Source organism: Poecilia latipinna, unplaced genomic scaffold, assembly GCF_001443285.1.
Source record: "Poecilia latipinna isolate Pla-1442-1.1 unplaced genomic scaffold, P_latipinna-1.0 Scaffold209, whole genome shotgun sequence".
NCBI classification, from domain to species: domain Eukaryota; kingdom Metazoa; phylum Chordata; class Actinopteri; order Cyprinodontiformes; family Poeciliidae; genus Poecilia; species Poecilia latipinna.
In genome coordinates, this window is record NW_015112825.1 from 281,549 (window position 1) to 309,272 (window position 27,724).

The window sequence follows — 27,724 nt, forward strand, 5'->3', positions numbered from 1 at the left end:
CAGCTATTTAACAATAGTAGGAGGCAGCCCAGAAATGTACACAGTACAGATCTGATTGAAACCAGATTATATGAAGGAGTTTCTTTGCTCCCATGTCTTGCACAAGTGTAAGTACTTTTATCAGAAGAAAAATATTGAATAAAAGGTACTTTTAAAAACTTAAGTCTTCATGAAAATTTGTTTTTAAGAACGACTTTCAACTCGCTGTAATTTATCTTATTTCTTTTAAGCAACTTCATACTCCATAGCACCTGAATGACAAATAGTTTTAGGTTCTTAATACAAAAGTAAACACTTTTTTGGGATGAAACTGTTTAGCGAGAACCATTCTTTTAAAAAGAGCTTTTCATTTTGAATAAGTTAAATTTACAGGTTCACGGGTTTTTTTTTTTTATCTTAAAAAGTGATCATTTTCCTTCTTTCCACAGGAAGAAGCTGCAGTGGATCACATACACGGTCATGCAAATCACAGTAAATTTTCTTTGAACAGAATACCCCATGGACATTGCAGAACACCCAATAGGCTACATTTACACAACTGATAATATATAGGTTTTTGTGAACTGGTGTTGTTGAACTGGTAAGACATTATTACAATAACTGCTAAAGAAAATGCAAGAAAGCATTTTTTTTAATCCAAGTAACTATTCTGAAATATCGGAGGGTTAAGTGACAAAACAAACTCACGGGTCAGTTTATGATTAGTGTTTCATAAGTCCGCAGCATTTTTGCAGAGTTTGGCGCATTTTTGCAAAAAAATAAAAATAAAAAAAATAACGTTAGTAATCTACGTAACAGTGTGTCTGTGTGCACTGTGTTGACCTGTGGGCTGTGCCTCTGAAGCTCCTCTGCAGCTGAAAGGAAACCATGCTCCTTCAAATGGCGGTAGATGAGCTGGTTCAGCTCCTGTTGTGATGCGATCACGGACATGATCAAAGCGAAAACGGACAAACAAACAGAAAGATACAAAATGAGGATTTTGTCGTTAAAACTAGCCACATGGTACACGGACTCGTTCAAACTGAAACCCGCATGTTGAACTCTGATGCAGGATGTATTTCCCGCTGCAGTGCATCATGGGAGATGTAGTTCATGGTGTCGGCGCTTCCTCCTTTCAGTTTCTATTATTTCACGGATTATTCAACCACATTTTTAAAGGAAACCAAATTGCTTTAAGTTTAGATCAGAATTAATGTGTTTTAAATTTATTTCAAATTCAGATAAAAACTGAATTATCTGAATAATTCAGAAAACTCTAACACAAGTTGTTATTTTTTTAATCAATTTTAAACAATCTTCAATCCGTGTTTATGAAGCACCAGAACACTGCTGTTTGGTCTGTGCCTGCATGGCTGTGTGTTTTACTGCTGGCCTTTGTCCTCTCCAGGGTGTATCCTGATTTTCGGCCAATGACTGCTCAAAACATAGTTCCCAGCCTCACCACGATTCTGCAAGGATAGCTGGTAGACAATGGAGGGATGCTCTTACATCTGAGGGAAAGTTTGGGACAGAGTGAGAAATTCAATAGAAGGGTACCACCACAGAACATCCAAATTATGGGCCTGGAGAAGGAGCCAGCTTGGTCAAACCCTAAACATTTACTATTCATAACTCCTTTGACTGCTGATCTGGGTCTCGTCAGCTTTCTCTCTTGGCTGAAAAAGTAATCAACTTTGGTTAAAAAAAAACATTGGTACTTTGATTCTGGAAAATTGTAAACATAAAAATCAATCTTTCTGAAAGAGAGCATTGCAGTAACAAGGCAAAAATAATTTCAAAAAGGTGCATCAGAGTTTATAAAAGAATTGTATCAACATATTTATGATGTGTGTGTTGTCTGCACATTTGAAGTCAGAGGAGTTTGTTGCCACATCCAGTTAGCTGGCTAATAGGAAAACAAAAAAATAATTTACTTTTCATAACCAATTACTCACTTTTCAGAGGAGAGTACATTGCAAAATTAACAATAAAAACATTTTGAAGCTAATGTCAAGCTCTCAGGGGAGACTGAGGTCAAGTCCACAGACTGATTAATGCCACCTGGAGTAGTTTTCAAGTCTTGGAAAAAAAAGAGAAAAGTGAAGCACATGCATGAGTTTGTTCAAGAACAGATTACAATATCATCTCACAAGCTAAAAATAAGCTTACTCTTATTATTCTATAGGTACATTTTCAGCTTTGCTCACCTTTTCTGCTCTTGCTAAAAAGAAAAACAATCTCCTACTCCTGAGCCAGACAATCAACAAACCACCCAATCAAACAATCCAATCAGAGAGCTGCCGGGAAAGCTGGTCTCCTCTCTCTCAGGTGTGTTTGGATAAACATCTGACCCCTACTTCTCTGATTAGTTTGGGGAGAAAATAAAGCCAGCTGGAAGGAGAACATGCCAGGCTGGGAGAGGTGGTTGTGAGACCTGAGGTCAAATTAAAGGGGAGAACACAGAAAGCTGCAAACTGAAAGAGCCCCATTCATCAGAAATGCAGGAAAGGCAAACAGACTGGATTCCAAATTCAATGTCGGTGCTCATTGGGTCTCACCAAGATTGATTTCAACACCTTCCCCAAACCTTTTTTTTTTTTTTTTTACCTCACTATCGAATACAATTATAATCAGCTCAGCCAGACAAAATGGATGAATTGGTTCCTATTTTTAGTGTCAAAAGTTTAGACTGAGGAACAACTATTTATACAATTTGCTGTGTCACGTTTTTATAGCTCAATTTTATTCAAGCGTCGATGCAAAACAGGTAGTAAGTCTAATGAAGCAGAAACGACAAAAAAGAAATTGAAATTTCCCCTTTGCTTTAACAGCAAGAGGTCCCAAAACAAGAGATACATTTATACAGGTTAGCCCAGGACATAAATCTGCATTCCAGGTGTTTAGCATCGCTCATCTGTGGTCTCTTTGCAGGTAATTAGCTGCTACTTCCACCAGTGAAATCTGCTTACCGCAGCCTGCCGTTCCTGCCAGCTGAGTAAATTTAGAAAACAGGTTTAAGTAAAACACTTGCACGGATGTGTGAACACCCGAACACACAAACTCATGCACAGTTTGATTTCACTGTGGGATCCTTGCAATATTTAATCCAGACGACTGGAAAGAAGGTCGTAATGAAGTATTGCCGCTGGCCTCGCTGGCCAGGTGCTGCTTCAGCTCCATGAGAGCCAAGTTAAACATATGCCTGGAGAGCTCGAGGGTCTGGATCTGAGAGGGCATCACCGCTGAGCTCCAACCCGGAAGCAGCTGATGAGTGGATGTTGAAATTCCTAGAAAGGGTAAACTCATTATGATCTTTCAACTCTGATTATAAGATAAGCATGAGTGTTTGTTTCTGAACCACTAATTTTCTGGCATTAAAGGATGTCTTTATATAGTAAATCACACACTATTATCTCATAGCCATGCAAACTTTACAAGGCTTTTCACTAATTAAACTCCAAGAATACATTATATTATTTTGTGTACTTTATCCAGATGTTAGGGGGGATACACTATTCTCAGCTACAGAGACAATTGGCACTTGCCAGAAAGTCCAACATCTAGTTCACTGTGCTGTCAGGATGCTAGAAGCCTCCATGACCAGTTTTCATCTGGACTTGTCATTGGTTTTTAAGAAATGTACATTTTTCTCATTTCAATTTATCCTTTTTTTTTTTTTTTTTTTCAGTTTTTTTTCATGACTGCCTTTTGTCATTTTGCCACATTGCAAATTTACAGTTTTCAAGATATACTTGAAAACTGTATATCAGTGAATATATAAGTGAAATTCTTAATAAGGTTTACTTGAGCTGGAACTTGGGTCAGGGGGAAATGTCTCTACCATGCCTCAGGTTTGTCGGTTTCTCACCCCATTCATGGGAGGAGAGCTGTGCCCTTCATGCAGTTGGGGTACTCCAACCTCTGTTCCTCTATCTCTGCTGCAGATCTGGCATCACCTGCTTTTCCTCTGCTCCAAAACATGCATTCTCACCTGCTTGGAGGGGCTTGATTTTGAGTTAAGATGCGGCGCCATATGCACGGTGATTCCTTGTTTGGGCCGAAACGCAAGAACTCACACCTCTTGCAGTGGTATCTACAACAAAGTGCTATCTTTCTTTCTTCTTTAAAAAAGACATTACATTTTTTATTAGATTTTTCTGTAGTACGCTTGACAAAAAGAAGAAATAACTGCCAACAATTGAAAAAAAGACTATATACTATTCATAACATGGAGATAACAAGTTGAACAGAAATGAGGGAAAGCTTTTGATTCTATGCTGAGAAATAAAAATGAAAGAAGAAGCACTTCCAACCAGACTCACTCAGATTAGCAGAGAGAGGGAGTAATGTCCAGGCTTACGGGCAGGGCTCTCTTGATTAGAAAGGGGTTAGTGTTCACAGTGTAGGGGAGCAGCCGCATTCAGTAACACTAATGATTCCTTCTGCCAAAACCAACATCTAGCGAAGACTAACACAGAGCAGCAGCAGCAGCAGCAGCAGCAGGAGCTGCAGGCAGATATAAAGATTATATTAGAAATATGTTGACTTTATGAAGTACGTCTAAGTTCACTTGAGTCTGTAGAGGAAGGGTTTTGAACTAAACTGGGAGAAACTATAAAGATTTTGAAGGAGCTTCCTTCACCTTTAATGTGAAATATATCTTTTACAATTTGACTCTAAACTAGTCAAAGCTGTTTAGAGCAAAATGTATATTTAATTCTCTAGCTACTTGAAAATACATTGCTTATAGTAAGTATCTGTACATGTGAACTAACAGGCTTTCTATTAACAAACTGTAAAAAAAAAAACCTGACATGTAATGGATCAAAAGTGAAAAATCAGTCAGTTTGATCTGACTTTGCACACTGGTCTCATTAGTGACACCAATGAGGCCACCTGACATGACAGCTGACTTCCGTTGAGTCACGCCATTTCCGTACGTATGCAACTGAGGTTTTCAAGAATATCTGTCACTTCCAACATTTTAGTCTTGCATCAGACAAACAAATATTTATTGAAATAAGTGACAAAAACCCCACAAATATTTTATATATTTAGCGTTTGTTTTTTCAGTCTCCCAGCAGGTGTCAGAATAAGGTTGTTTTTTTTTCTAAGAATACTTTTATTACAACATTCTTGGTAAATGCGTGGGTTCTTGGTAGGCAAAGGCTATTTTGGAGATATGTTGATGTGCAGCAGGACAAGAAAATACTGGATGCGAGTACATGCTTGAGGTCAGTATTTTTGCTTTTGTGGTGTTAGAGATGAGTGAGGTTATTGCCCACATACCAAAAACAGACACAGCTGCTAAAGACTGAGAGATCATTTCTTACTTCAAAACTTTCCACATCACATTTTCAGGTAAAACATCTAGAAGGTATGAAAAGTAGATACATCCCAACCAGATTCTCCATTGTTTTCAAAATGGATAGGAAACGAACCTTTTTGACACAAATGCACATGTTTGAGTCACATCTTCCAAAACAAGAAGCACTTCCATATATGTACAATGTTAGTGTGTGAATGTGTGAAAAGCTCTTTGGAGTCCTATGAAGTTGATAAATAGTTATACAAGTACAAGTCATTTACCATTTTATGAACGATATACAGTCCGAAGCAACACGTGTATCTCACAGTAATCACAGATTACTTTCTCATAATTAATAAATAAATACATAAATAAATAAATACATAAATAAATAGTATGTCAGATTGATGTGTGGCTGCTTACTGCTTAACACCGAAACTGCTGCAAAGATGGATTATGTAAGAACCATAATGTTTAGCTGACAAAATGCAAATGCTGTCTTTGCCTTGATTTTTGCAACTGTGTTCAGAAAGTCTCAGTGTAGAAAAAAAAAGCATAAGTAAACATAATGGTATAAAACTTAAAGTGCACAACTATGATTTTTTTTTTGCTCTTTTCAGGTTTGACATGCCTCAGACTTGGACACTCCACACCAAAGATGCCGCTGCAACTGCTAAAAAACATGTCCAACCGCAGCTGTGCTCTCTTTGGGACATGGGCCCATACCTCCTCTGGTTTCCAAACAACCTCCATACCCACAAGTCCTAATATCAACATTTGCAGGGGATGATGTTTTACCTTCCAGTGTGTTTACCAAATGCTATCTTCAACAGATCAATCATTATGTGGGTGTAAGCTATGTATAAGCTCAGTAACCCTGAGGTGCAAGAAAGGTTTTATATGTGGTAGAACGTATCAAAACAGAAATGTGCAAAAATACAGGTCTTATGCAAACTTTAAATATGCATTGAACTTAAGATATGATGCTCTGTATCATGCTACATGTCAGAATATTTGAGGTTGAGGTTTTACAAAACCTCTGAATTTTCAATGCATTTTAGTGTATTGCACTTATCTTTATATGATCTATTACCCAATACTGTGTGTACTCTGAGAAATAAGCCTTTTCACATCAGTTACATTTTTGATTTTTTGTAACATAACAGTAATAAGACAAAGTGAGCCATGAACGTCTCACAGTGTAGCTATATTCACTTTCTCGAGTCCATTGGAAAGTCATTTTTAAGTGTAATGTGATCATAAGTCACATCCACCAAAAACTCATCAAAAATTTGTTTTGCTCAAGCTTTTGAAGGCGAATGTTAGAAAACAACACCATAATGTTTATCTTAACAGTTGCTTCACTAATTACTTTTTAACTTTCACATTCAACTGCAACAACAGCCTGTGGTGTTGTTTCAGAAATCCTTTCAAGATGCTCCACAGGGTCATCTAAATTTAAGATATGTAGTTTTAACTCACTTCAAGTACTCAAAGCTTTTCCTGTCATAGTTCAAACACGGTCACAGCTGAACCTACATAAAGGTAGAAAGTTTGAAACAATCACAACAGGATGTGCTTCCTTTTACTTTAGTTTGTTTGAGATACAGGATGTTTTATCTCAGTAGAAGTTTAATCGTCTGAGTACCAGCAAGTAAGCTCTAAAAAACATATTTTTAAAGCTTTGATCTTGGCAAAAATAGTTAAACAAAGATGAATAAAAGCAGCTGCGTTTATTAATCTAATGTCCAAATTGCAAAGTGTAGTTACAATAAATCCAACACTAATTCTTCAGTGTTGGATTTACATGTAATCCATATAGATTTACTTCTATGTTTTCTGTATTTAAAGCAATGTGTGCATTCATGTTTGCTATTATTTTCACATTCTGATGTTTTTTCTAGTTTCAGGTGATTTGACAGGACCTGCTGTGTGTGATGATCTTGTGAGTAATGACTTTCCTCAGTTCCTTTCTAGGTTTGACCACTGGCTCATGTCATGCATGTTTGTCTGCTATGTGCCAAATGTCTCATGACAAATGTATTATAAATTCAAGAACACATTAAAATAGATTAGTCTCTCAAAGTCTAGTGTGTGAAACATATCAAAATGAACACAATAAAAAGAGTATATAAAACCTAAAAAGTTTTACTGGAACAAATTCCCTGCTTCCCAGTCAAAATCAATGTGCAGCACTATGAAGGGCTACACAGAGGAGATGTTGTGGCGCAATAACTCAACTCATGAGCTGCAGCTGAAGCGCCGCAGTCCCGCTGCGCTCTGTGGACCCTCGGGGTGATTCTTTTACGCCATGCTCAGAGACGTTATCAGAGGCCGGGGAGTCTGCTCTGTCTCTCCGCTCAGGTCTGCCAGCCCCGTAAAACGGCAGGAATAGTAGGAACGTGTTTGTGACTGCCGTGGAGCAAAGTGGGGAACAGTGTATGGGATTGTGGCTTTGGGGCCCCAACAGCCACCCGGAGAACCAACTTTCCCCTAGCAGGTATTTTGTGAGTGGAGGTCTTTTTCTGTAGATTCTCTGTCTGACACGGATACACCCAAGAAGGAAACATTTCTAATGCAATTTGTGAAGATTGGACCGGATTTTTTTTAGCATGACCTTGAAGGAGCGTAGGTGGAACAAAATGTTTAAAGTCTTAACTTCTAAAGGCAATAAAACATCTTTTACATGGAAAAGAGCAAAAATGTTGAAATGTCCACGTTGCTTAATTGTGTATAACTCCAAACATATGATGTAAAGTCTGAATGAACACCTGGATACAGCAGCAATACCTCTATGTGTGTTGTGTGATTTTTTTTGAGGCAGGGGGGCCTCATATTTTCTCAGTGGGCCAGCCAGGCAAATGGGCGGGGTTGATTGGTCCTCTAGGAAAAGTGAAATGCTTTCATTTATGCTGGCACAGTTTGGAGAGCCAGTGAGGATGAAGGTGTATTTTTGTCTTTAGGACCGTTATGAATTGCTCAACCCCAACTCAAGTGTAACAAGAGACGATTTCAGCATCTAATGAGAGGATATTTTCTTACAGCAAAAATGATTTACTGACGACATACAAAATATCAGCAAGCTTTCTTTAATTTAAACCATGGCGACAACAACCCTGACTGGTTTCTCAGTGATGAGCCTGCTGAGCCTTGGCTACCTGAGCTGGGATCTGATGAGCCCCAATCAGGTGGAAAACGAGCCTGACCAAACTTTCAGTGACCGGTCTCCGGTCCAGCAACCTCCTCATATAATCTTTATCATGACAGATGACCAGGGCTTCAACGACATTGGCTATCACAGCTCTGACATTAGGACACCCGTACTGGACAAACTGGCTGCAGATGGTGTGAAGCTGGAGAATTATTATGTTCAGCCCATCTGCACACCCTCCCGAAGTCAACTCATCACCGGCAGGTAGTGTTTTATCTATTAGTTCTTTAATTTTTATTCACCTGAAGCAAACAGAGATATTTATCTTATATGTAAACATCTGGCACATGTTTCTATTTACTTTCAGATGTCATTCTAAAAAATAAAATGGTTCAAATTGATATTTAGTTATGTCCACTGAGCAAAGAGATCTTCTCACAACAATAAATTATTGATATCTGTGCAGTAGTTGATTAATCTTTCAAAAAAACTATTAAGTTTTCTTTTCTTAAAATGCTAAAATAGCAGCTGTGTTTGTAATATACCCTAAATGTACCATTTCTGAGGAGCTTTTCATATGGTCTTTCTCTGCTAAGGGAAGCAATGATTATGTCAATATATCAGCACAGATATGTTTCCATTCTGCTATTTATAGTAGGGTAAATATTTGTTTCATTGTTTTAGTGTAGATTTAACACTGCATCTTAAGGATTTTGTCAGTTGTTTAGGGTTGTAAACAGATCCAATTGGTTTGATCTTTGTAAAAATATGCAAAATGCAAAAAAAAAAAAAACAAAAACAAGGAAAAGCAGGAACCTTTTCATACGTTTTCTTGAAGTGAAAAGATAAAATGAGTCCAGTAGCTTTGTGAAGTGACAGTGCAATGCCTAATTGCTTCTGTATCATTTGTGATTCAGGGTTAAACCTATCAGAATGTTTCATGAGAATGTGGAGCGTCATGTATTTACCTCTTTCAGGCCCTCAAAAGAAAACCATGTCAAAAATGAAAGTTAATTATTTTTTTGTTTTTGATTACTTAATGTTCACTCCCTCAGTTGCTGTGGTGCAAACAAAGCATCTACTGCACCTACCGGAAAGCAAAACGTGCAGAGCATGTTTCTTACACCTTATCTTTCGTACACCTTATCTGTATGTGAGCTGCCAGTTCTTATAACTCTCTCCCTAAGAACTTCTTGGCCTGAACTTTGTTACCTTTTTCATCTCGATGTACCAACGTAAAATGGTCGAGGTTGGAATCTGGGAGCTCTGAACTCCATTTTCTATCTCCTTGTGTCTCTATCAGTATGCAGTGTTTTGAGTCTCTTTGACATTGATAACAAACTTCTTCCTTTCTGATTACCTTCTTATTGTCTATCTCTACAGGTACCAAATTCATACTGGCCTTCAGCACTCCATCATCCGTCCACGCCAGCCCAACTGCCTGCCCTTCGACCAGGTCACCCTCCCTCAGAGACTGCAGCAGCTCGGCTACTCAACCCACATGGTTGGCAAGTGGCACCTGGGCTTCTACAAGAAGGAGTGCTTGCCCACTCGACGAGGCTTTGACACATATTTGGGCTCTCTGACGGGCAGCATGAACTACTACACGTATGAGTCCTGTGACGGCCCCAGTCTTTGTGGTTTTGATCTCCATGAGGGCGAGTTGGTTGCCTGGAGACACAGGGGTAAATACTCCACGCATCTGTACACTCAGAGAGTTCGCAAGATCCTAGCGGCCCATGATCCTCTGTCCCAACCACTCTTCATCTTCCTGTCCTTCCAAGCTGTTCACACACCTCTGCAGTGTCCTCAGGAGTACATCCACCCGTATAAGGAGCTGCAGAACGTTGCACGTAGGAAGTACGCCGCAATGGTCTCCATTGTAGATGAAGCTGTTCGCAACATAACGTATGCTCTCCGCAAGTATGGATACTATCAAAACAGCGTCCTGATTTTCTCCACTGATAATGGTGGCCAGCCTTTGTCTGGGGGCAGCAATTGGCCACTTCGAGGACGTAAAGGCACTTACTGGGAGGGTGGTGTCCGAGGTTTAGGGTTTGTCCATAGCCCTCTCCTGAGGAAGAAAAGGAGGGTTAGTAAAGCACTGGTACATATTACTGACTGGTATCCCACACTGGTCGGGTTGGCAGGTGGCAATGAGTCCCTTACTGAGGGGGTTGATGGGCACAATGTCTGGGCAGCCATCAGTGAAGGAAAAGAGTCTCCCAGATTTGAGATACTCCACAATATCGACCCTTTATACAACTATGCACGCACCGGCTCCCTGCAGAAAGGATTTGGGATTTGGAATACCGCGGTTCAGGCCTCCATACGAGCAGGAGACTGGAAACTTCTGACCGGAGACCCTGGCTATGGAGATTGGATCCCACCTCCTATTCTTCCAGGTTTTCCCAGGGAATATTGGAGCCTGGAGAGACACATTAAACCTCGCAAATCTGTGTGGCTCTTTAATGTTTCCGGAGATCCCTATGAACGTTTTGACCTGTCTGAACAGAGGCCAGATGTTGTGAAGGAGCTCTTAGCCAGACTGGTGTACTACAACAGGACGGCGGTACCCGTAAGGTACCCTTCAGAGGACCCAGAGGCAGACCCCCAACTAAACGGTGGAGCCTGGGGTCCCTGGATGGGAGATGAAGAGGAGGAGAACTGGGCTACTGTTTACAAGAAAGAAAACACGGAATGGAAAAGGAAGTTTAAGATGCTCAAAAGCAGGTCATTTTTTAGAAGACTCAACACAAGGATGATGTCTAACAAAATATAGAAGCAAAAAACTGAAATAAAAACTGAAAATATAACTGAAATTATAAAAGATAGAATAAAGTAGGTCGAGATCAAGACATTTTAAATGTGGATTCACAATAAGAGAGAAGATACTGCTGCAGTGGACCAGATCCTCTGATCCAGTTAAATACATTTGGGTTTAAACATAAACCTAAAATATGCACTTAATCATAAGAGACTAAGACTTTGAACTGAGGTATGACATTTTTATAAAAAAATGTTTAATGCATATTTATTAAAACTGTCACCATGTGCTGACAGAATGAAAGAAACAAGGTCTTCCACCTCCTCCTAGGGCTATTATTTCCACTCTTATTCAGAAACAACCAATCAGGGCAAGTAGAAGTGTCTTAGTGCTGTCAGTCAACCTGTAAGCGCTACTTATTAATGTGCTAATGGCGTCAACGTCATCGGTGGCCATGCTAAGGGCATGAGCATTTGTGGCATGCTCTGCTGATGGGGAGGAGCTGTCACATAGCAGAGAGACAGGGGGAGACTGTGAGCAGCACATACACAAGCATGATTTTCAGTGCTAAGACTCTCTTCCTGGCTGTGATTGGTTGTTTCTGACTGAGTGGTGTATTTCTGTAGTTATCACTGGAAGCTTTGGGAGAAGGCAGAGGAGCTTGATTTTTTTTCACATATTATCTTTCTCATATGATGACATACGACATAACAAATATGTGAAAAACTTTTTTTTTAAAATAATATGTACATTCCCCAGCTTCAAGTCAGTGTTTCAGTGAGCCAAAATGTAAAGAAGGAACTATGTGCAATATGATTTTTATTATATGTAAGAGAGTTCTGCTACAGTCTCCACATAGTGCCAGTTATCTTTTTTAAAACAACCTGAACAGCTCTTTGTCCATATTGTGCCTAAATGACAATGTGGACATTTAGGCACATTGTAACATCTTATTATGTGGATGTTACCAATGGAAACAGTTTCTGTATGTAATCATCAGAAACATTAAATTCTCATTTGAGAAAACAATTGTTTAAATTGGCTTAGACATTGGAAGGAAACCTTTCATTTCAATATCAGTATTTTTAATATTAAAACCTTATTCCAGTCAAAAAAGGTTTTTTTTTTTTTTTTTTTTTTTTTTTTTTTAAGAAAAGACAGCAAACATATTGGCCAGCGATGGGTTTGAGGAGTTTTGTTGTACCAATTTGCTTTTTATATCTTTTTAAAAATATTTAACCACTTATTCAATTTTCCTGAACCTCAAATGGCTGCGAACTGAAAAGCTTATAAGTTTATGAATCAGCCGTTTTTTTCCCTTAGTGGCAGATTTGAGGTATACAAAAAAGTACTATTTTTGAGGTAATGGTAAATTTTAACCAGTTCTTCTTATTTTAGTAACACAATACATCTAAGTGGCAAAAATGTTAAAGATATGGGAAACTAAACTTTTTCAATTAAATAATGCTTAGTTTATTTGTTATTTTAACTCAATATGACCTCTAACCTAGCTGAATAATAATAATAATAATAATAATAATAATAATAATAATAATAATTCCCCACCATATATAATACAGAGAGATGTTCATTATTCAGCAGTCTGATGACTTGAATTTTAGGATTTAGTTCCTGCTTTCCTTCATTTTAATGTTCATTGACGTGAACTCAATGAAAGTAAAGCTTATTAGACACATGTTTCAGGTGTTGCGAAAAAAAAATGTATTAGTGGCTTTTGTTTTAAGTTTTGTCAGAGAGTCTTCTCTCTCTTTCTGGTGTGCTCCTGCAGGAGAACTGACTTCTGCCAGTTTTAGATTTAAAATAAATAGTTTTTTAATGTGCTCTGTGTCTGGCTCAATTTTTGGTTCCTTTGTCTGGTTCCTTACAGTTTCACTGTGAAATACCACTTTGAAATAAGAAAATATCTACATCTTTGAGTGATTTTTGTGTTTTTCTGTGCATGAGTGGTGGGAGGGTTCACTGCTTACCTATATGAATACAGGATTAAGGCAGAGCAACCTGCTGAAGTTCATATGTGGGGCAGATGTGTTTTATTAATGGTTGCCATTTGGAATCTCTAAATAGCCACTTTAGAAAACTCCTGGACGTACTCAGAAAGAACCCACTCCAAAATAGTAATTTTTGTGCTAACGTAAACAAATTAGAACTCGTAGTGGGTAAGATTGCATCTACTGCCTCAGCTGAAGCGTTCAGACCCTAATATGAGTTCATATCTGTAGCCATTCATGTACAGTTAAACACAAGCAAAGAAAATCTACATGAGAAAAATAAAATTAGATTTCTGCATTAACTACAAAATAGTTACAGTTGCGAGAAGTTTGATTGCTCAGATTCAACATTCGGAGAGACCAAGCTTCTGCTTATTCTCCACAGGGCTGAAAATGTTGAACAGGCCATGTTTTTTGCTGCAGCTTCCTATATTGAAGTTACAGCACGTGATGAAGCACAGCAGACTAACCTCAAACCTGCAAGAGTGCTTCCACTGATCTCCATATACTGGAGTCTCACTTCCATTATTTTTTAGGATTTAATGCACATGAAATGAAAATCCTAGTTGGTTTGGCATTTAGTGGCTGAAACATTTTGTGAACTCATGGTCACGCTATGTTTGGATTGATTTATATACAGTAGAGATCTCCTGACAACAGCTTAAAGCCAAGCAGAATTGAAAACAAAGTTACTTCCTTTGTTGGACATATAAAAATGCTCCTGGGTATCTGTTTGTACCTGTCTGTCCTTCAGCACTAGCAAACAGCACCGGGTCATCTCATATGTGCTGCTGTGTTTATCTTGATTTTTCTATTTCTTTGTATTTCTGACTAGCAGTATGGAAAAAACTTGTCTTCTTCTGATGTTAGTTGGAGGAACTTATGGTAAGATCATCATTATCACACTGACGAATTAACTTTGAGAATGAGTCATTTTTGTCTTTATCTGTGTATTTTTTTCAGCACTAGCCACAGTTTCTAAGACAAACTGTGATGCCACCCAGATCATAGCCCCCTGCAGTCCTGTTTCTGGAGGAACTGTGTACATCAAACTGATGAACAACGTCACCGGCTACGTACTGGTGCTTCTCAAGGATGAAAACCTGGTGTTTACTGTGATGGAGGGGAAGGTAGAAATACAACAGGAATACAGAGCGAGGACAGAATTTTTCATCCACACGGGGACGATGAAGATCGCTGACGTGGAGGAGGACGATGCAGGCCAGTACACTCTAAATGTCTACACTCCGATGAAAACCCTTGTGAAAACTTTTAGTTTCACACTTCAGATAAAAGGTGAATATAACAACACTCTTCTTTCTTTTCTTTTCTTTTTTTCCCCCATCATATTCAGTTTCTTATGTCCTGTTTCCTTGTTGCTGAAGTTCAAAATGTAATTATTATGTGCAAGTAAGAGGAGAGATGATGCAATGACAACCTTTGAACCTGCAACTCTTTGATGAAAGCTTGAAAACATTACTTGCCACTAATGGTGGATACTTTACGGCATCTAATTACCTAATTTGTGTTCTCTTCAGAAAACAAAGTTTCCTTTGGGACCACCATGACTGCTTCAGGGTTTGTTCTACTTGTGATTATAGTTTGCATTGTGGTTTGGATGTGTAAGCCCTGCAAAAGGACAGGTAATTCTTTCACTATCTGCTTCTGATTAAAAAAAACCCCTCATAAATAAGGATTTAGTTAGTTTTCTATTATTAAATGTAGAATGATGTGTTAAGTCTTATGTCTTAGTAATTAGTTGTTGTGTGTGTTTTTTTTATTTATTTATCCAGGTTATGTCATTGTTACCTGAAAGTAAAGATCTTCACAGAGAGTTTGGACTGGCAAACTGAATTTGGAAAAACCCTTTGCAGTGGATTCAGACAAATTAGTAGCAAACACATTTTTTTTCCTTTTAGGTAAGCTAATTTCAAATTTTTACTATCATAATTTTATTATTATCTAGTGTTTTTCTTTTACCTTAATATCAATTTGATTTTACATCAGTAATAAAAATGCTTTTTTTGTGTGTGTAAAACTTTGTACATAAGCTGCTTCTTCTGAAACAAAGATATTTTGCATATCATAATGTTTTTGCTATTAAGTAGATTTTAAATTTACTTGTTATACAGCTTACTGTCTGAGATAAAAGAGGTTTTTGTAAACAGTTTGTAAAGTTATATGTTTGGCTGCACTTCTGAATACGAATAAATAAAATCATAAAACAATCTCCAGTGAATTGAATAAAACATAACATTGTACTTGTTGATCCATAACAGAAAAGGAGTTGTCTTATTTTCTATTGTTAAAAATATGGACCTCTGTCAGGAATATGCTTAAGATTTTTCTTTTTTTGAAAACTAAGCAAAATAGCAACATTAAAAGTTGATTTCATGAATTTAGATAACTTAGTGAACAAAAATAAAGCTGTTTGAGTTGCAAAAATAACTTTCTTTGTTTTAAACAATGAGATCTGTTGGCTGTAATTTTTTCTTAGAAATAAATGCATTTGTCAATTTTTTTTGTCAATTGTTTTAATGTTTCTAAAGCAAAATCTAAAGTAATTCAGTCTAATACGTTTGCACAGCCTTGCAGATGACAGTAGGAGCTTATTTGATGCCACAAGATGATGAGATGGCAAACGAGCAAGATCAAAATAATAGATTAAAAAAACAGAACCAATCATAGCGATGATGAATAAAAAAGGTAGACTGAATCAAGGTAATATATGTTGAACTCATATATTACCTCAGACATGTCAAGCAGGAAGTGAATTTTACTGGTACAAAGAAAAACAGGCATACATTTCCCAGCGGTGGTCCTTATGTGTTGCATTCAGGTAAAACTAGTACATTGGAATGTCTATACATCAAAACAGCTCTAGAGTAAAAGGCTTTATTTGCACGTCAAACAGTATCACACAACACTGACCAGTGGTTTTGCTGCCATAAAATCAGATCTAAATCAAATCTTTGTATCCACTGTTTATGCTTATCTTTAATTAATGGACAAAATAAAAACAAACCTCCAGTCGGTTCCACTTTTACCGTTCTTTGAAATTCTTGAGCTGATGAAACCAAATTATGGTCCGAATATTTTCACCTGTTGTGTGAATATTTTCACTTGTTGTAGTTTACGGCCTGAACTTGGATTCATTGAAAGGAGAACAGAGACCGTAGACTTCATTTCCTTCCTTCATATGCCTGCCATAGTATCAAATTAGGTGGATCTTTTGAGTTTCACAAACTTTCTGTGAGATTACTGCCTGAAGCTTGTCTGCAGTTTCTTAGATATTTTAGAGGTCACACCAGATAACAAAGGAGTATGGAGCAATTTCTTCTTCTTCTTGTGTTGGCTGGAGAAACTCACGGTAAGATCCTGATCTTATTCAGACAAATAGGATAGCGTTGTAATGTTGTTACCATATAACTCACGTTTTATTTAAATGTTTCCAGCATTATTTCAGGTTGCTGCTGAAACAGAATGTAATTTCACTCAGGCTGCGTCCCCATGCTTCCCTACAGTCGGAGGATCAGCCTACATCATTCTATTGAGAAACGCAACTGGATATCAGCTACGCTGTTACAAATACGATCTTAAGGTGTTTTCCTTGAAGCGAGGACAACTGAGAATTGAAGAGGAATATAGAAACAAAGTTGAGTTCTGGATCGACACAGGGACACTCAAGATCAGCAATGTGGAGAGGACCGATACAGGCCAATACAGAGTGGAGAGTTTTGATCCTGATGGAAAATATAAAGGCATCTACTTTAACCTCCAAGTTAAAGGCAAGCTCAGATTTGTGCATGGTAATCTGTGTGCTGACTCAGTTTGTTAGAGTGCATTTTCTTCTTCTGCCTACTAACAAGGTTTTAGTTGCAAATGTTTAGACTTTCACTGAAAGTGTATCTGCCTCTGTAAACAAATGGCCATTATAAAATCGACTGCTAGATGTGGTCCAGTGACAGAAACTGACTGTGGTTCAAAAGATCATTTTGGCAAATGTCACTGTGGGTGTCAGGATCTCTTTTGCTTTTGCTTTGGATTCACATTATTATACCAAAATGTCTGTCTCTTAAAGGATGTAGTTTAAGCCGATACAGCTCCTTGATCATTGAAAACCCTAAATGTAAAAGAAAATGCCCAAAGTTTACATTTCATAAATCAAAGTTAAACTGATCTATGTTCAAAATTCACTGCTTGTATTTTCTGAACTTAATAGTTACGTCAGTAACAATAAATATTCATGAATACATTCTGGCTGAGAGATTTGGGAATTTGCTTTCATTATTGTGCCAATGGCTGTGAAGTCTAGTTCTCTGATGCTCTTTCTGTTTATCTTCTCTTGGATTGCCCTGATTTTTTTAAGTTAATGTTAAAAAAAAGTTTAGCATTATTTCACCCAAGTGGACCTTGTCACATCTGCTCTGTGAACCATCAGAGGTGATGAGTATTATACAGGACGCACTAATTAGATTTTGATTTCTTTCCTCAGAAAATATTTTGCTTATCCTGAATTCAGTGCGCCTTGCAGTGGCCGTCCTGCTGACTGTGGTCTTACTTTCCTGCGTTTGCAGCAAACGGAAGCCATGCAGGGCCTCAAGTGGAAGTCAGGTACTGAAGCATCATGACTAACAGCTTCAGGTAAATCTCAGAGTGATATTTCTATTTTTAAAATGGCATCTGTATTTCTCTTTTCGCAGGCTAATGAGCAAAATCTATTGAAGATAGAGAAAACTGCACAAAGGGAGTAATCTTGTCAAACTTAAGGGACCTGATTTAAGAGGAGCTAAAAGACAACTAAGACCTGAGAAAGTAGAGACACTGATTGGATGGTGTTGGATGTTAAGGAATATGTTTGCCTATTTGTTTTTACTCTAAGATATTTGATTTACCCAGGATATGTTGTAATTGCCAAAGATTTAGTCATCCTACCTGGTAAAAGACTGCAATTGCAGTGACATGGAATATGAGTAGGAGAAAGGAGAGTGGCATGTGGAGGACGTGAAACAATGATAATACAATTTTAAGATTGTTTTTATATTTGCATAATGCTGTCAGAGAAAGTTTCACTGCAACAAAACAGTGTCATGGATTTTAGGATGATGGGGTTATAACTCATTGTCACAGTCTCATTAGGTGTTGTTTAGTGGATGGTTTAACTCTGAAAACTTTATCACAGCCCAAATGTCTTTTATGAATTAACTGTATTTGCCTCTTCATTTCCACAGCTGATTAGCTGAGCAGGAAATAAAAGATCTCAACCAAAGCTTACATCCTCCCTTCCTACATCTGCCACACAAAAACCATTCACCACCCGGTGAACCATGTGGTTGAACTTACTATTATTATCTGGCTTTGCTGGTTGAGCTGGGGAGTCACCAGTTGTCTTGTTTCCAGTTTTGGTTTTAGTAGTTTGGCTAGGTGGGGTATATCACTTACATTCTGACATAATGTCATGTAATTAAAACAGTCAAAGTAATGCAGCTGGTGCTAATGTGTCCCAAAGCCTTCTAAACAAGTCTCGGCAAAATTAATTTAAAGAATGACTCCACATAGGCCCTATAGGAAAATCACAAAATAATCAACTATAGTTTTATTGCTGACAGTTTAAACATTTGTAACTTCTTTTTGCTGACCCGCTTATGTTCAGGAGTGAAAATCATTGGAGTTAATTTCCAAATCTGTTCCTGTTATACGTTTCCCCAACATTTTGAGTACAATTTTGACCATTACTGCCACAAAACAGCATGAGATTAATACCGTGTTAGTTTTATCCACCTAAATATTTTAGGTTCCTGAGATATATTCCTTTGCCCATATAAAGTGCAGATAAAAACTCACCATCAGCTGCTTTACTTTAGTGGATCTTCTCTTTGTGGGCTGTATTGTTGTGAATTTGGAGACATTTGTACTGTAAAAAATATTTATTTTAAAGTTTGTTGTCCTTCTAGATACAAGAAAAATAGAACAATAATTACGTAAAAGATAATAATTAACATGATTAAAGTATTTTTGGTTAATTATTTTGTATTCATGTGAGCTTCTTTAGATGTTCCATGCAAAATTATGTCTACACATAATTTTCCATCATCAAAAATAGAAATATGTTCTTGATAGGTACTTTTCTCGAACCTACATAAAAAGACCACAGACAACGTATATGAATTTTATAGACAAAGCTTTTGCAAAAGGAAAACTTTCCGCCAACAACTTCATCAGCCGTTCACAGAGAGTTCTGATCTCCTTCCACGCGAGCCCCTGTTTTATTGTCAAGCAGAACAACCAAAAGGGGCAGTCAGGAAGAACAACAAAGGTCGTAAAACTTCTAACCTAAACAAACCAGCAACTCAGTTCCAGGTGTGATATCTGATCTACGGTCTGAGCCCAGTTCAGCTCTAGGTCAAACTAACACAAGAAGAATTTAAGATCTGGGAAACACAGAGTTAACTGTCTCACATGAAGATAAACAGACAGTCGTAACCTCCAGGTCAGTTTATACACACATAAGGAAGAAAACACTTTAAACTAAAAATCACAATAATACTGATTAACATTAGACTGAATATGAACTAAAGTAATAACAAAATGATAATACCAAAAAATATCTAACAGTTCTGATTTAAATGTCTTTGTTCAGATGACAGTGTTTTACTTCTCCTTTTTTTCTATTTTGAACATGAGAACTTCATAATTCAAATGGGGTTGCTGAAGAAAGGAAGATTTTAGAGTGTTTTAGCTGTTTAAAAAGACCTTATTGAAAGATTAGGAGTCCAATTATAATAGTTGAAAGGAAAAATAACCAGAATTTTTGACCACTTATTGTGGGAAATACTTCATGATTTAATAATATTATGTAGATGAGTAAAAAAAGATTATTTCTTTGCAGCAATTTATTACAATTTACACCAAATAAAGTCCCAAACTGGTTCTGCATTTGGCAAAATTATCTATTGATTTAGTTTCTGTGATTCTTAATCAACAGAATGGGACAACGTTACTTCACATGTGATGGAGTACACCTAACAACAGCATCCGCATACTGAGTTTAAAAGAAGAAGTGCATTAACTTAGTCCACTTCCTTCTTGTACATATAAGAGTCCTCCCTATCATTTGTCAGCATCTGGTAGAGGTGGACAGCAGAGATTGCTGCTGATCTATTTCAGTAGTTTACTGTGACTTACAGAGCAATATGGAACAATTACTTCTTCTCGTGATATTAGCCGGGACAGCCCATGGTAAGTTAACCATCATCACAAAGACTAAAGAATATAATCATGACTACATGTACATTTTCTTCAACTTTTTCAGCATTATCTGTGGCTCCTGAGACAAGATGTGATGCCAGGCTGTTCATTTTTTCATGCGATCCTGTTCCTGGAGCGACTTTGTACCTCAGACTGATGACCAATGCCACTGGTTATGTGCTGGTGTTTTCTAAGGATCTCCCCGATGAGCATTTCAACGTGTTTATTGTGAAGAATGGAACGGTGAAAATACGTGAGTCCTACAGAAACAGAGTCGAGTTTTCCATCGACACCGGGACGCTCAAGATCACTGATGTACAGATGGATGATGCAGGCCAGTACAGCTTTAAAGTCTTCACTCCAGTTGGCATGATTGTGAAAATGTTCAGTTTCACCCTCAATGTCAAAGGTAAATTTCAGAAATATATTCTAACTTTTTAATCTGATCAGTTTGCTTTTTCCTTTTCTTTAAACTTTTATTTTTCTTGTTTTATTTCCATTTTTATGTTTTAAAAAAAAAGATGCCTGTGGCTTCACAAAGAGTTTATTTTGTTAATCTTGTCCCTCTAAAACCTGTTTATTAAATATAAATATTAGATGTTTTTCTGGAATAGAAGTTTATAGATTTTAAAATCATCAGCATTTAGTAAACACAAGAAAATTGTAAGACATTTCTCTTATTTTTTTTTCATAAAAGCTTTCAAAAGCATCTGCCATTTTATTACAATGCTTTAAAGGAAAGTGAAGATTAATACAAATTTTGCAAAATGTCATGTTATTTTTTTAATTTTTAATTTTTTTTTTCAAGGGAAAAAATCCAATATTCCATCCATCAGCATATCAATCTTTCCAGTGGCGGGTGTTCTCATTTTGATTGTGGTTGGCTGTGTGGTTTGGAAGAGGAAGCCCTGCAGAAGGACAGGTAATGTTTAATAAAAGTGACATCTGCTCGTTGTTGCAAGCATTACAAATGAGACGCTCTATGTTTGGTAAAGTTGTGTTCAGTTGTTTTGGATGGTAATGGCCGTCTTCAGTTTCGTGAATATTTTGAAGCCATTAACACAGCTTGACAAGATGAAGGCATGCTGGGTTTTTAAATCCATACAGTGCTGTGAAGATTGATTTTGTTTTCCAAAGGTTATTTTATTTCTTAAGGCAAAATGATTCAAAACTTCTTGACCCTGGAAAGTAACCATTATTTCCCTCTTAGGACGCCCTTGGCGATAACGATGACCTTCAAGGATTTACAATAAATGCCAGTGACTTTTTACATTTTTAAACATATATCTTAGATCATTTCCTGGAATGAAACTTTATAAATGTTAAAATTACAATTCACCATTTAGTGGAGAAACTTGATGTGGGTGTTTTAATTCACCCACATTTACATTGCAGTGCCTCTTCGTGATCATCCCACAGCTTCTCAGTTGACTTTAACAACATTTTTGTTTTCGATTTCGTAGCCATTAGGAAGTGGTCTCGCTGGTGTGCTGTGGATTATTGTCCTTCCTCTTAAGTCAACCTGAGTTTAAGAACTCAGGAGAATGTCCGACGGCTGGACATTCTCCTGTTGGATTTTCTATTTCAGAGCAGAAATAATACAAGTTGTCCAGATCCTACAGCAGTGTGTCAATCCTATAATATCACTCAACCATGTTTGGCTGTAGCTGTGGTGGTCATTTTCTGATATATTAGTTGTAGGTCAGATGTAATGGAACAAACTCCTTTCAAAAACCTCCAGGTTTTTCTCAGAAGTCCACAAAATATTTTCCCAAAGTCTTTGAGATTTTTGCTTAGCCTTTTACTTATTGCCAAATATATATATATAGCTCAGCGAATGTCTCAGACAATGGGGAACAGAGGACGAGGTGCTGGAGGAACCATCATGGGAGGACAAGCCCCTACATGGGATGTACCACCAACATATAATTGAAGTGGCTGATATCAGGAAATCTTACCAATGGCTGGAGAAAGCTGGACTCAAGGACAGCACAGAGGCCCTCATCCTGGCCGCCCAGGAACAGGCCCTAAACACCAGAGGAATGGAGGCTCAGATCTACCACACCAGACAAGACCCAAGGTGTAGGTTGTGCAAGGAGGCCTCTGAGACAGTCCAGCACATAACAGCAGGGTGCAAGATGCTGGCAGGGAAAGCATCTTGCATTTTTTAGGCTCGTTTCTGTCAGTTGATATGCTGAAGTGAAAAGTTCACTCTATTCATTATCTGTGAATATAATATTACAGAGAAAGAGTTTTCTTCATTAACACCCCATCATGGTTTGACTTTTAAACTTTTGACCTAAACTGCTTTCATTCTTTGTGACCACAGAGGAAAGTCCATTAATAGCTTTACTTTTTAAACTCTGAAATGTTGTGACAAATGTGAAGTTTCTTCTTTAACTAATCATTATTTTGTTTTATCATTTTTTTCTAATTTCTGCAGGTTATCAGACGTTACACTGAAAACTGGGACCATCATAATAAATGTCAACATTCATGACCTGGACATTATTCAGATCCTCAAGAGATTGTTTTTGTTAACCAACGGAAACCAAAATCAACTATTGTTTGAACTCTTGGCAGCTGATGGAGGCGTTGCCTAAATATAGATAAAAAAAAACATGATTAAGTCTGATAATTTAATGCAACTAATTTTTGATCAAGTCTAACTATTTTGCGTCGTGATGTGCTTTTAAGATCGCTGATAAAAATGTTATTGTGCAACTCTTTATTAATGTACTCCTCTTGTTTTTCTTGTTTTATTTCAAACAACTGCTGCTTGTTCATTTTTAGTTTTGAATTTGCACAGACAATTATTTGATTTCTCACATTTTATTTTATTAATTTGCATTCAGAAATAATAAAGACATCATTTGTAATTGCAAAGCAGAGTGAAGTGATTTATATATGGTAATTCAAAATTTTTTACATGCTATTGAGTTTTTAACTAAACAGGATGGGATTAATCAAGAAGTATGTTGAACAACACATAATGCATCATAGTGAAAGTACCAAGAGGCTTATTTTAAGGGGCATTTTCAGAAGTGGTGACTGTTCCTTATTCTTTGTTTTTAATGACGATTTGCCTAATACATGAGAAATGCTTCGTTTCAGAGAGTTATTCTTTGTTTTTATTGTTTTATAGAAGGTTTGATTAAAAGTCAATCATAGAAAATTCAAAGTATTTTCTGAAATTTCAGCAATTTTTCCTTGGGCACTAGTTACCTGTACAGTTTTCCCCCAATGAGCAGTAAAACAAATTGGTTTATTATTTTACTGAATACTATCCACTTGCTTTCTTATAAATCTTATTGAAAAGGCTTTTAACCTCAAGAAATAAACTGATGCTTTGTTGATGAGCTAAAACTGTTCACACAGCTTTCAGTTGTTGCAAAGCCTTCAGTGTATTACTGGACTTACTTATTATTGTCATTTGCATTACATTTACATACTTTCACTTGACAATGAGTTACTTGACACTGTGTTACTTTTGAATCTGAGAAGCACGTGAAGTGTCTTGCTGTATGTCAGAAAAGGTCAAAAATATTCAGTAAACTTCCTCAATCCTCTGCTTCGCTGCATCATCTGTTACCAGCTTTTTTGTTCCTGTTCATTGAATCATTACCCACAGTGTGATGCAGCTGCCACCATGTTTTGCAGTAAATAAAATTCACTTTATTGTCCTTATGTGACATGTAATGAAATCACACACAGGTGCCGTCTATTTAGATGACATCAGAAGGATTAGTTGCACAAGAGTTAACAAGAATTATCAAAGTAAATGGGGTTGAATACACACGTTACATTTTTGCTATTTGTAAAAACAGGTAGAAAACTTTATATCTTTTTCTTTCCACTTCACAATTATGTGTTGCTTTGTCTTTGCATTAAATACAAATCATCGGGATTGTAACGTAAAAGCTTAAATAATATGAATACTTAGGCGAGGCCCTGTAGATCAACTTACTAAAGTAGAAAAGCATAACCTTGGTGAGAAACTACTGAAGTCATCCAATGTAATGCCACCAAGGCCGTCTCCTTTACCAAAAATAACAAATGCATAAGAAAACAAGTATAAACAATTCATATATCCACTTTAATTTTATGTTTTTGTTAGAAAAAAAAAAAACAAACCAAACAAAAAATAGAGTGAATTTTTCAAAAACATTCTCATAACGCACATAAAGCCATAAACATAAATATAAAGTTTGTCTAAGAGTGAAAAACACAGACACAAAAACACTCCTGTGTCTTCAATGCGAAAAGAAAGGCATTCATCTTGTACAAAGAGTCAGATTTTCTGACAGATAACTTTGGTTTTAAAATAAAACATCATGACTCACTAGTTGGAGGAAGGTTTCCCTCTGCTGGTTTGCAGAAACTCACACATGTGACCTTACCTCCTCACTCGGACACAAATGAATCCTCATCACACTTGGAATAACCCTCCAACATGTGACTGAAAATATATAATCTTGATTAAAGCACTTAAAAATATATATATAAAGGTCCTGAATGGCTGCATTGCCAGCAGCTGCGTCCTGGTGATAATAAAAGGCATGCTTCATGTCTGCTGAAGGATTTTTCTTATTTACACTCAAAGCTAAAGCTTTAATAACAACAGCAAACAGACGGATGCTTGCAAATGAAAAAAAAAGAAAAAAGAAAAAACATAGAGGTTGTTGAAACTGTGGCCACATTGCCAGTTTCAACCCACAGTCACACAGTCTATTTTTAAGCCTTTATGGTCAGTAAAAATGAAAACCTCTTTCATTTTTGCATCACTCTCTAAAGAGTCATGCAAACATGTGCTAATATCAAAGGGTGGCAGATTACATGCATTCTGTTAAAACAAAATAATCCCCAACCAAAAGTTAAGTATTGAAACTGTGGGCATTCTGCAAACTATGCATTCTCCGCTACATAAATTAGTATATTTCTAAACTGTATGATAAATTATAAAATGAAAGCAGAATGTTTGACTTTATGTCCTGTTTCTCATTGTCACTTTTTATTGTCAAATTGTGTAATAATTTGAATGTCAGCATAGGACAAAATAAAGTTTTGTAACATTTGTCCTGTCACGCAAAAATGTTCCTCAATCCGACAGAAAGTGGTTGTCCAGAACCAAAACAGTTCCTCTGCTGATGAGGCTTCAAATCACTCTGTGCCACACGCATTGCAACATCTTTTTTTTTTTTTTTTTCCAGTTTCTATCTGCAAACATTTTCTGATGGAGATGCTGGAGAATCTCCTCGGCTCCAAGTTCAGGCCTAAAGACAAGAAGCACTTAGGCCTCAATTGGAGCAAGGGCAGACAATACTAATCTACACTCACTCTGGTGCCGACAGTACTTTTGTTTTTCTTCAGTTCCTCAAAGACTCTGCCAACATTCAGAGGTTCCTTTTTCGCTTAAAGTTTTTCTAAGGTATTCCTCTTTCAGGTGACAGTGTGACATCACTTTATGTGCAGATCTGTGATGCCCTATGTATAGGTCTCCCCACACACACTGTTTTCTTGTGTCAGATCATGGAAAAAATCAAAAGAAACCAAAAATCTGGTTCATTCTTGAATAAAACTTCCAGAGCTCTGAAGGTGCCATTTGTCTGGGCATGGATATACAAGTATAAGCACCTTGGTAACATCCAGTAATAAGCCTCCCCCACCTCAGTACTTTTTGTTCCATATTAAATGTTAAACAGCAGGAACCCATTCAACATTCTTTAAAAATATATTTCTACTTAAACAGGAATTTACGTGGCTGAACCACTGCACCAACATGGACAACAAGGCCACTCACAGAGGAAGAAGAAGCCATCACTCCCCAAGCAAATAAGAAAAGTCAGATCAATGACTTTTCAATCTCAAAACTGCCTCAAGGACAAATATATCAAACCTAAAATTATGTGAGTATTTTTTACATTGTTAGTAAGTGGATAAAGATATTCAACTCAACAATGTCACGTAATGTCAAAGTTAACCGTAATGTAGCTTCTACAGCTATTTTCACTTGTTTTACTGTGCTACTAAACATTATAATGTAATATAAAAGCAACCCTACCTCACCTACCCACACTCTCCAACCTCTGACTGCATGCCTTCGCCATTTACCCCAACCCCAACCACCATCAGACCACACGCTCTCTCTCACTCTGCTCAAAGGTTTCTAAGCTGCCTGTGTGTTTGTGCTTTTATCTTTCCACACATCTGCTGTGAACTGCAGTGCCTTAAATGTCAATGCCATTTATTTGGATTTAAGAGGCAAATTAACCCAGAGCAGACAAGAGGAGATACACGATTTTCAAAATTGTATAGCGTGGCACGCATTAGCCTCAGTTACTTTGATGCCCCTTTTGAAAATCTATACCAGCCTATTGCTTTCAATAGCAACCGTATTAGTAAATAGTTGTGTAGTTTTATCCGAGTATGCTACATTTGATTTTTACAGAACATTAGTAAACAAAAAACATCATGAAAATGAGGGAACACAACAAACATGTCAGGGTAAAGATTGTGGCGAATCTACCCAGACATAATAATTTGCACAAACCTTTTTAGGAAAGGTTTGTGCAAGAGAGAAAAGCCTTAATAGTTGTGTATTCTAAAACTCATACAACATAGTAAAGTGGGACAAGAAAAGCAATTGTTGAAAGAAGTCCTGTTTGCCACAGAGAGTGTAGAGAAGACAGCATGCATACAAGTTTGAGGCGCTCTAATGAGATGTCTGGCAAACCTTTACAACTAAGTGGGGGAAAACTTTGACCTAGTATTTCTCTGACGAAACACACCATACCCACTGTGAAACATGGTGGTGGCAGCGTCATGCTGTGGGATATATTTGTTTTCTTTATTTTAACGGATCCAATTAGTTAATCGCACCTCCATGTAATTTGAGGAGTTGTTCACCTTTAAGGTTAATGCCACATTGCATGAGCTCAAGGTAAATGCTGCAAAATAAAAATTCAGTTTGTCTTGTGCTGCAGCCAACTGCGGCACAATACGTAAGCAGGTAGAACAGTAAAAGCCACAGGCTTAAATGTTAGGCTGGCACTGACATGCACCCAGAAGTCTACTTGTTTCCCACAGTAAGATTGTGCATATTTTACTACATTACAAGCATCTCATCTTGTCATATCTCTAAAGCTTCCTTTGTCTTTCTTCCTCTTTTTCGTAGAGTAAGTACACAAAATGAAAATCCGAGACGGATTGGCAACATGCGGTTAAAATATTGTCACCCGGGTGGCTCCAGGTTCAATAATATG

The 27,724-nt window shown here is 37.2% G+C and overlaps 2 protein-coding genes across 2 annotated transcripts in view; one reads left to right on the plus strand and one right to left on the minus strand.

Moving 5' to 3' along the window:
* The window catches only part of LOC106946861 (myb-like protein X), a 9,661-nt gene extending 7,465 nt beyond the window's left edge, over positions 1-2,196 (minus strand). The window contains exons 1-2 of the mRNA XM_015031523.1: positions 2,187-2,196; positions 823-906 (exon numbers count right to left, since the gene is read on the minus strand). The gene's annotated coding sequence lies outside the window, so the exon portion shown is untranslated. The remainder of the gene's footprint in view (positions 1-822; positions 907-2,186) is intronic.
* A 399-nt stretch (positions 2,197-2,595) lies between these two features.
* Positions 2,596-11,804, plus strand: LOC106946859 (arylsulfatase I-like). Its single transcript, XM_015031520.1, has 4 exons — positions 2,596-3,275; positions 3,924-4,068; positions 5,908-8,702; positions 9,822-11,804. Exons 3-4 carry the CDS (start codon positions 8,389-8,391, stop codon positions 11,218-11,220), a joined length of 1,713 nt encoding a protein of 570 aa, XP_014887006.1. The 5' UTR covers positions 2,596-3,275; positions 3,924-4,068; positions 5,908-8,388; the 3' UTR covers positions 11,221-11,804.
* Positions 11,805-27,724: the final 15,920 nt, after the last annotated feature.

Excerpts from the sequence above, each read along its gene's own strand:
- LOC106946859 (XM_015031520.1), top strand. The coding sequence starts at position 8,389 with ATGGCGACAACAACCCTGACTGGTTTCTCAGTGATGAGCCTGCTGAGC. Across the intron at positions 8,703-9,821 it reads AGTCAACTCATCACCGGCAG|GTACCAAATTCATACTGGCC; the intron begins GTAGTGTTTTAT and ends CTATCTCTACAG.